The sequence below is a fragment of the Charadrius vociferus genome, unplaced genomic scaffold (genome assembly GCF_000708025.1).
Source record: "Charadrius vociferus isolate BGI_N301 unplaced genomic scaffold, ASM70802v2 scaffold430, whole genome shotgun sequence".
Lineage (NCBI taxonomy): Eukaryota > Metazoa > Chordata > Aves > Charadriiformes > Charadriidae > Charadrius > Charadrius vociferus.
The window spans coordinates 739246-749276 of record NW_009646541.1 but is presented as its reverse complement, the minus strand read 5'-3'; the positions used below and the strand labels follow the sequence as shown (position 1 = coordinate 749276).

Below are 10031 nucleotides of genomic sequence, written 5' to 3'. Positions count from 1 at the left end.
CCATCGGGTACCCACCTGCTTGCAGAAGCGCAGGAACCCGATGGAGTAGGACATGCCCTGAAGGCAGCAGGTCCCGTAAAAGCAGCTGGATCTGGAAGCAGAAGCCGAGGAGATGCCGTTGGGGCTGCTGGATGGGGAAAGCGGGTGGAGGGTCGAGGAACTCGTGGCACGGTGGGACTTACGCAATGGGCTTCCCTCGGATCTCGGACATGATGGTGCTCTCCCCTCCGAGGTACTCGAAGCACAGGCTGAGGAAGCTGTAAATCACGAAAGCTGGCAAGGCAAGGGCAGACGTGATCAGCAGGGCTGATGGAGATCCACAGGGGGGGTGTAACATTTCACATTCCTTTCCTGCTCAGGTGTCTTATCCACCCCACCACCGCACCGGGATTTGGGACGCTGGTGGGTGGGAGCCCAGCGAGAGGAGCAGCAGGTCAAATCCATCCGACTTCCAAGCGGAGTCAGACGCACCGCACCGTGCCTGCAGGGTTCGTTGCAGATGCAGCTGCTCCTCCGGGCACACACAGCCCCTGCGAGCACACGGCAGCAGTCGGAGGTCCCCGCAGTGCCCATGGAGCCAACCTCCACGCACACCTAGCCCAGCCCAGGCAGGAGCGCAAGGGCCAGGGACCAGCTAAATTGCTGAGGGGCAGCACACGCGGCTGGTGGCCAGCAAGGAGCAGGTCCTGAATGGTTTTCTTGGACATCCCCATCACTTATTTTCCATATACTCCAAACCCAAAGTAATACACCTGTCCGCAGCCCTCCGCTCCCCAGGGGGAGAGCAACAAGGTGGAAGAGCAACCTCAACCCTGACGAGCTTCCCCTGTACCTCAAAACATCCCAACTCCCCAATTCCTTTGGTACATTGACCTTCCGCTTTAGAGAACTGCATTTTTACCCCAAAAGCAGCCAGGAGCTCCCTTTCTCCAGGAGCACGATGCCTGCAGGCAGGCTGCAGAAAGGCACCAGCTCATGTCTGCCTGTGGGGCATCCCCTCCCTGCTGCCGATGGAGAGGGAAGGGGAAAACCTCTGCACGGAGGAAGGGAGAGTGGGTAGTGAAAGAGATGGAGATTTCCCACTTTGTGCAATCCAGGATGCTCCAGAAACACGCAGGTCGGCGAGATGGGAGCCCGGCTTTGCCGTCAGCCTCCCTGCCAGGGACAGGCTGCGCTCACCTTCATAGCAGTCGCGCACCGAATCGAAGTAGACGTAGTACTGGTGGCTGCCGAGGAGGAGGAGGCTGAGCCAGGAGTCGAAGGCGTAGACGGGCACGATGAAGAGGATGCGGATGATGTAGCGCTGCTCCTTGGGCACGGTGTAGTTCCTCAGGTGTGTGTAGATCTGCAAAGTGCCCAGCGTGCAGGAGGTCAGGATTAACCAGAGGTGGCCCAGCCTGGGGGGCTGCAGGCGGCTCATCCCACGTTGACCCTCCTCCCGGGGGTGAGAGCGCCGTGGGCTTTCCACCACAGACCCATTGTGGTGAACAGACATGTGAGACAGCCTCCATCCCATTCCTCGGGGCAATCCCTTCCACGAAAACACGTGGAAATCGTGTCCCTTCCCCGGCAGCATGCCCTCCTCCATGCCAACCCCTGTGCAGCCCCGTCCCGGTGCTCGGAGGCACCGGCTTGCCCCAGGGCTGCCTTCAGCAGCACAGATCCATGAAGCACCTAAAACCATGCCCACCGGCGGTCCGTTTCAACGCAGCCGGCAGCGCACCCCCCCTCCACGGCACAGACCCCGGGGTGCCACACGAAAAACCCCGCGGGGTGTTGCCTCCGGGCAGTGCCGGTGCTCTGCAGCCTCTCCCGGCTCTGGCAGCCACTCGGGGAACGCGTGGGCAAAGTCCACCCTCCCCAGCTGCCAGCACCGGGCTCCCGACGGTGGAGATATCCCCTCCAGGCAGCAACAGGAGGAAATATTTATCCGGAGCTGAGCGATTTGCGATGAACTTGGGGGCAATCAATAGGTTTGCCCTTGCATCAGTCCCTGCGCTGAGCCCCGTCCCTGCCCCCATCCTCTACCTGGTGGAAGGTGACGATGAGCGCCGACCACACGAAGATGCCGGAGATGACCTGCGCCGCTGTGGTGGTCAGGAAAAGCTGCCGGCCATCTTCAGAGTCGTTGTGGGCGGCCATGAGCAGGACGAGGGCCGGGGATGGGGGCGGTGAGGCCAGCCTGGCCGCCGTGCCGGGCCCCGGGGTGCCGGGTGCCGCGGGAGAGGGCAAGGCACGCGTGGCATTACTCATCTGCAGGGAGGGAGAGGCAAGGGGAGTGGTGCGGGAAGGCAGGACCGAGGTAAGCAGGTGAAGGGGAAGGTCTCGGAAGATTTCCCAGCCCACACGGTGTGGACAAACCTCCCGTGAGGTTTATCTCCTCCCCAGGCCTTCGCCAGGGTATTCCTCACCCGCAGGAGCCTGTTCACTGTGGTTGGCTCTGCTTCTCCCAGTGGGAAAATGCGAATGTCCTTCAAGAGCAGACCCTCTTTTCTCCGAGGAGGTGCATGTGGTCCTCATGCCACCCAAAACACAAGCTTCTCCTTCCCAGCCTTGCTCCCTCTTGTTTTCCCAGGGGTCACTGCCCTGCTGGGAAGGGAAAGGCCTGCCTGCACTCGTGTCCCTGTGAGTTCACATGTGTGGCTCAGGACCCTTTTCCATCAGGAACCAGAGACTTAAGGGTTAAACTCATCCCTCACCCATGATAATAGCAAGCCCCATACCAACAGCCATCGGGACACCAACATCCCCCTTGGGAACCCAGAAAACGCTGGCATCTCTGTGGTCCACCCCCAAATTTGGCTGCTTTCTCCCTGCTGGGGGCAAACCCCGGGGCTGCCGGGGTTTGGCATCACCCAGGCTGTTTGGCCAACCTCGGCTGTTTCAGGATCACGAGGGTCTCGGTGTGTCGGCAACGCCGATCCCGAGACCTGAAGGGCAGGCAGCGGTCCCTCCCGCACCCGAATGAAGCCCAAGGGAGCAAGCGTGCCACGCTGCGGGCAGAGCTGCTGCCCTTCAGGGATGCTGAAGCTCTACGGCATCTCCCCTACAGGTCCATCTTCCTCGCAGGCGGTCACCCCAACGCCCTGAGCATTCCCAGCGCGGAGCGTGGCCGGGGCGTAGGGGCACCACGTACCCTGCGGCTCCAGACGGCGAGAACCAACCTAATAATACGCTCTTATTTATAGAGCGGCTTCATATCTCAAGGCCAACAGATGCACAAACTGCCATGGTCGGCCTCTCTTTCTGCTAATCTATGGAAAGCTGCTTTTTCCCCCCCAAGTATAACAATAGCGGTTTAAAAAAAAAACCCAACAACCCAACCAACCACCTGTGAGCAGAGTTCTAACAATACCGATGCTTCTCGGTGCATTGTTAACAAACAAACATTTTAGCCGCTGGGTAACTATCGCCCTGGGGGTAAAACTGTGAGCATGAACCGGTGAGAAGCAGGAAAATACCTGCCACAGAGGAGAGCGGTGGGGAATGGCCTGTCTCCGATTGAACACAGAAAACAAACCAAAGCAGGAGCTCGCCCTGCGGCTCCCTCTCCCTAAACCCCAACCTCACAGGAGAGGAAACTCAGCCGGTGTCGGATCAACAGCCCTAAAAATACCTTTCCCCCTCCCTCCTCTTCTCCGCCTGGCAGGAGCCGCCTGTAAGCGGAGATGCTGGCGAGGCCCCAGGAGCTCACCCCGGCGTACCTGCGCCCCGCGAGCGGGGAAGCGGAGCCGGCGATGGCTGGCGGGACAGCGGGGCCGATAGTGTTACGGCGGCAGCGGGGAACCGGGGGAACCGGGCGTTTTTTCCCTCCCTGCCACTGTCCGGCCGCCCCGTCCCAGCCAGCAGGAAGCAGGATCCCGGGGAGAGCCGGGAAGGGATCTGGTCTTTGGACAGACCATGACGATGCCGGACCTGCCTTGTAAACATTAACAGGAGGCCGGAGATAGCTCATGGCGTGGGGAGGGAAGGGAGACCCTGGCCGTGCCCCGTCCCCGCAGCTCCTCCCTCTTTCTGGGGGTGCCCTGCTGCAGGTTGGGGCTGTACAGCCAGATTTGGCCACGCTTTCCCTCTGCCAGAGCATCACGATAGGGAAGGACGTGATCCAACTCTCTTCCCTAGGACACGGTGCTCATCGCCAGACCCATTTATTCTTGTTTTCGACCCGGCACCGTGCCACGGCTGCTTGGCCCAAGATATCCCGACTCCTATTAGCTTTCCCAGCCCCGGCTGCAGCCATCGCGGTTACGAGCACAGTGGCACCAGCAGCCGGTCCTGGCAGACTCCCCGACATTGTCACACTCTGAACGCGACGGAGCAAGTCATTAAAAACAAAAGCCTCAGTGCCGCTCGGAGACCGGGCTCCCAGCTCCAGAGGTAATTAGATCCCGGCTGTGCAAGGTAGCCCGGCAATTCAATGCAGCTCGAGGGCTGTTTGCTTCCAAAACAAAGGCGGTGAGAAGACACGGAGAATAATATGAGCTGTAAAACTCAACTCCTCAATGGGACTGCGTCGGTGCCACATCCAGTCTGGCTGTTTTCGGACACCGTGCGGCACACAGGTGTGGGTACCTGTTACGCTCGCTGCCTGGGATGTTAGAGGTGGGAAGTGAGGGCTGAGCAGCAAATAAACCGAGCGGTGACACCCGTGTTCGCGCAGACCACCTGCAGATGGGGACTGCCCTCCCGCCGCAGGCTGCCGCAGCCCGCGCTCCCGGCTCGCGTCCCTCCCGGTGTCCCCAAGCACCTGCGGCGAACCCCTACCTTGGCGGCCGGGCTGGGGTGGTGAGAAAGGAAAGGCGAACCCCCCCACATCCCCCTCACCAGTGCCTCTGCGGTGCTGGTTGTGCGCCCCGGTAAAGGGGGAGGAATCAATCCCTAAACCCCATCACCGCCGGGAGGGCAGCATCCAGGCTCAGCGCCCTCCCAGCGCAGAGGACATGCCTTTCCTCCTGATCGCTCTCAGATAAAGCCGGGACACGGGATAATTTACCCGATCAACCACTCCGTGCCACCCCCACAGCACCCAGGAGGAAGGACCTATAGCATGCAGCTATAAATTAAGGCAGGGCAGCACCAAGCCCTCCTCAAAGCCCATCCGGAGAAGCGGGCGATGCAGGCGCAGCAGCTCCCACGGTGCTCGGGACCAACGGCTGCGGCAACCTCTGCTCTGTGGAGGGGTGCCCCCAGCCACCGCGCACCCCCCTCCCCTTCCCCAGGTCCCCACTTACCCTGCGGGGCTCCTCCGGGAGCGGATCTGGCTTCTCCGCATCCCCTGCGTCCTCCTCCACCTGCACCCACGGGAGACTCCTCCTCCGGGCGCCCTCCCAGCCCTGCCCGCCCGCTGCCACCCTGGCTGCACCCCGGGCACGGCGGGAGCCGGAGCAGCAGGTCGGAGCTTTGCCTCCTGCGGAAAAGCCGCCCAACTTACCTTTCCAGTCCGCCGCGCTGGGTGCCCACGCCCGGAAAGCAAACACGGATGGACAACCACGGTGCAGCCCGACACCGCTGCCCCCAGCCCGGCACAATTCCTGCGGGTGAGAGGGTGGCAAAGGCAGATTTTCTTGCAATTGGGAATTAATCCTTACCCGGAGGAGAGCGATGACTAAAAGCTGGTGGTGGCAGTGAATGTTTTTCGGGGCAGGCCTTCCTTCCCCCTGGTTTACTGCAGAGCGGAGCGGAGAGCAAAGTCGAAGGACCAATCGCTCGTGGTCTAATTTATCGCCCGTGGAAAGGCAACAAGATAAGTGTGTCCTGGCTCCGAGCATCACATGGGAGAGATCTCCACGTCCTCTACCCGCCACCCTGCGGGGGACCTGGTGGCACACAGAGCCGGGAAATTAAGGTGGTTAAGTTGTGGGTGGCTTTTAGGTAGCAAAACTCAGGTCTTCAGGGCATAGCGGTGGTATGCCACCGTATCACCATGGTGGAAGATGTGATTCGAATTCCATCTGCTAATTGATGTGTGGTTTCCACAAGTTGTTGGTGCTACAGACACCATAAGAACACCGAGATTTGGGAAATACGTTTAATTTTGTGTCGGGAAAGAATCCCTAACTGGCAAACCAGGATCGACATTAACAAATTCCACATGCCTCTCTCAGCCCTCCTAGACAAAAAAAAAATAAAAGTGTAAAAGAGGAAAAATTTGGAGTTCTGACAGATGCAAATCTTTGATTCTTGGAAGCACAGTTTGGAAATTATTTTTAGATGAAATTTCTTGTCAAGGGCAGCTGCAAGCCTGCAGTGTTTGAATGTACTTTTAAAAAAAGTTTCATTTCTCATAATCCCTTAAATACTGTAAATAACTCTTACTTCAGAGAAAAGAGGCCTTTCGAAATGCATTTTCTGCTTTCCTACTTTTAGGGGATTTTTTTTTTTTTTTTTAGCAACGGAAACGACCCAGCAACTGGGTCAACGTGGGGCGGGCAGAGGCTCTCTGCCGATTCTGCTGATACCAACAGGTCTTACCGCAGCACAGGTCTTCCCTGCCCAGAATCAAAACGCGAGATTTGGCCCCTGTCTGCTCTCTCAAGTTCATAAGTTACAGAAGTGTGTAATGGCTCACTTAAAAATTTACTACTTGGTGTTATTTGTTAGAAGAAGAGGTAAAAACAAATGTGCGTTCCAAGCAAATGTCGTCTGGCTATTGAGCATCGCACTGACTCACATGACTGCATCAAATACTTTTTTTTTTTCAACGGACTTGGGAGAAACACCCCCGTGTAACCCCCCAAACCCTTCTGTCCCCGTGTCTCCTGTGACAGGTGCCTCAGGAGAGGGACAGCTCGCTGCAGGTGGTCTGTGCTACGCATGTGCTGCCCCTCCGATGTGCCGGGACCACGTAATCCATAAGCAGCTGCTATTTTGTCTTTTTTCTCACCACTAATTTGGGTTCCTGTCTTCCACTCAGACATCAGCTTTCATGAAACTTGGAAAGCATAATTATCTGCCTTTCTTTAAAATCGGAGTGAAAGTGGAAAATGGATTCAGACTACATCAGGAAAGGGACTGACCATAAGGACAAAAGCAGTCATATAGGACTCATTTCCTTAAAAACAGGCAAGAAAATGTTTCCTGTTATGCAATTGCTTTTGATTTGTTACTGAGGCTTGTATTTCAATTGAAGTGATTTTCACAGAGCAAAAAAGAAAACAGGTAAAATTAGATTCGTCAATGTTTCTTTTATTCACTCTGCACTGGGTGTTCCCCCTTTGCGGTACAGCGTAGCTACAGAGCTTGGCATCTGTCGCTCCTGCGGACACAAGCGCAGAGCCGTGCCGTCTCCCAAACACACATCCCACCCAATGTGATAAAAATAATACTTCTCTTGTATGTTGAGACAATTGTTCTCATCTCATCGCCGACTACACGGTCTGCAAACCTGTCACAGTAACAAAACCCAAAAGCGTTCTACACAGTAGAGAAAAAATTCATGAAATTCCTCAGTACGTCCAAAACCAGCACAAAGACATTCCATCATTTTCATTTCTTGTCCTTTTAAACAAGTGGTGGTGAGTCATGGACTCAAGATCATTTCCTTGAATCCAGATGGCACAACTTCACCACACTTGGCAACTTCGGATCACTTCCCGTAGAGCTTGTATTCCTTCCACGGTCTTGTCCTTTAAAGCCATGGCGAGAAGAACAGGTTTGTTCCCAGCTTCCTGAGACACGAACGCCACCAGGTTTTTGGCACAAACGTGGACGAGAGGCTGAAAAGCAAAGAGATACAGATGTACGCTCTTACAGCGGGCAGAGCCCTCCCACACCAGCTAGAAGAGGAAGAGTCCTGCAACGACACAGAGGGCGTCGAGAACCTGTCCATGCTGGACTCGTGCTGAGTGTACAGTTTGCCGAGCGGTTTCAATACCATTGGGAACAGACACGCAGTTTGGCTGGTCAGCAACGCCGAGCCACCCTACGGGGAACTTTAGAAAGCACCTTCTCAACCAGCTCAAAAGGAGCCGTGAGCAACAGCCACCCAAACCACCCGGAAACAACTTCACTGGTGCTGCACTCGAATGGAGCTTTGCACCGGTCTGGAAAACTTGTTAAGTCAGTACGGAGAATCTTTCCCTCCTGCTAATCCTCCCACCCAAACTACGTCACCAAATATCAAATTATACGAAAAGCCACGGATCAAAATGCCTCTATTTCCATCATAGCAGATTTCTGAAGAAGTTTCCAAGGGCACTTTTCTTTTAAAAACTTCTTGCTGAAGAGAGTATGTTCTGCTGACAAGCTCTGGAAAAAAACCCACTATTTTTGCAATTCCAAAGACCCCAAAGTGGTGTTATATACACCATCTTTGCACGCCATGTGTAAAGGACATGTTGGTTTTGATTTTAACAGAATAATGAAAAACAGAAATAAGCAGCGAGGCTGAAGGAGGGAAGAAAAGGGATATAGTCCTCTTAATGAGATTTCTTTTACAAGAACACTCAGCTTGTCTGGGGTTTATTTACATCCCCAGTTATGTATTTATCAGAAGGATGAGTTTGCTTGATTTTAGCTACCAGTGTGGTTTGGAAGCGTGCATCACCCCAGACAGGGATCTTAATGGTGACAAGCAGGAAGGCAGCAAACTAGCGAAAAGCCTTTTCTTAAAAGTTTAGATGGATTAAGTTGATAAAATGATTTAAAAATACTATGTGACAAAGTAAACAAAGGCCCTTCCCATTTCCAAATAAAACACAAAACCAGCCTGGGGGTGGAGGCGGTCAGAATTAGCAGACATAAAGCCAGGGAAAGCAAAGCATCTCCCATCCAGAGACGAAGCCTATTGCTGGAGAACGTGAACGCCATAAGGGGAAGCCACGGACAGAATTGGGAACTTGCGTTGCTAGAGTTTTTCTAGTTAAGGCTAGCAAGTAATACTTGATAGCTCCAACCCTGATGGAAAGTCATGTAATCTTGTAGCTCTGTAACTTTCTGTTTTAATGCTTGACTAGTTGACACTTTGCGAAATACATTTTCTTCTGCTTTCTCTCCAGCTTTGTGAAATGGTCGATAAAAACTCATTTTGTTGAAGCAAAACAAATTAAACTTTATCAAGGGTAGGTGCTGGCAGGCACACTTGGGAGAGGGCAACTAAAGTCCAATATGGGGATGGCATAGATTGGGGTGGGGTGGGGGCGAGAAAAGGGACTTGAAAAGGAAAACAAACTCACTGGAACAGAAACACAGAAAAGGTTATCAAAGGCCGCATGTTTGATCTCACAACCCTTGAATCAACAGGAGCTTTATCAAACCTTCCACAAACATGGCGAAGCAATCCATACCCTGTAGGGGACACAGTAACAGATCCCCAAACCATTCATGATTCGTTAAACTTTTGTGATGTCAAAGAGCACATGAGCCCGCGTACTTCTCTGATGAACCCCTATCCCCTCAGAAGAGATTTTTTAATTCATCTTACCGCCGTGCAAACACCGTTCAACTGCTGTGATTCACCAACTCCCTGGCAACTTGCACAGCCTCACCTATTACATTTCCCCCTTCTCCCTGCCACCTCTGCACTGTGCATCCGCTCTCACCTCATCCTTGCCCAGCAGCACCTTTGTGGTGAGCGAGGGCCTGCCCACGTTGTCCCCGATCGTGTTGGGGTCCACGTAGACGATGGTCCCCATCTTGCCGTACTGCGTGACTACCACGAGGACCGAGTTGGAGAACGCCGTGCACACCACCTCCGTCGGGACCCCGTGTACCACCTCCTCCCGCTGCTTGGACGTCACGATGGGACTCGCTTCCATCGCTGCGGAAAAAGAACGATAAAACTACAATAACAATAAAATAACATTAGATTAAAAACACAGCCCACGGGCTAGATAAAGCCTGAATCCTTCCCTTCATTTGAAATACCCAGGTTAAGTTGATTTCAGAGCACAAAAGCATCCAGAGGTGCAGGTCTGTGACAGGAACAACGTCCCACATCCCTGACCGGGAGGGGAAATTTAACTGCCCGGCACTAACATCCTGCACTCCCCCCGCACCGACGAGCTGCCATCTTTAGGGTTTTGCGCTGATCC

General features: G+C 54.5%; 2 protein-coding genes across 2 annotated transcripts in view; both read right to left on the bottom strand.

Moving 5' to 3' along the window:
* The window catches only part of TMEM184A (transmembrane protein 184A), a 4507-nt gene extending 2254 nt beyond the window's left edge, over positions 1 to 2253 (bottom strand). The window contains exons 1-4 of the mRNA XM_009885740.1: positions 2029 to 2253; positions 1180 to 1345; positions 183 to 273; positions 16 to 91 (exon numbers count right to left, since the gene is read on the bottom strand). Coding sequence (XP_009884042.1) covers positions 16 to 91; positions 183 to 273; positions 1180 to 1345; positions 2029 to 2253 — 558 coding nt within the window. The remainder of the gene's footprint in view (positions 1 to 15; positions 92 to 182; positions 274 to 1179; positions 1346 to 2028) is intronic.
* A 4827-nt stretch (positions 2254 to 7080) lies between these two features.
* On the bottom strand, positions 7081 to 9767 carry PSMG3 (proteasome (prosome, macropain) assembly chaperone 3). The gene is made up of 2 exons (XM_009885728.1): positions 9540 to 9767; positions 7081 to 7715 (listed from the first exon to the last, which is right to left on the bottom strand). The coding sequence occupies exons 1-2, from the start codon at positions 9753 to 9755 to the stop codon at positions 7563 to 7565; spliced, it is 369 nt and encodes a 122-aa protein (XP_009884030.1). The 5' UTR covers positions 9756 to 9767; the 3' UTR covers positions 7081 to 7562.
* Between the last annotated feature and the right edge of the window lie 264 nt (positions 9768 to 10031).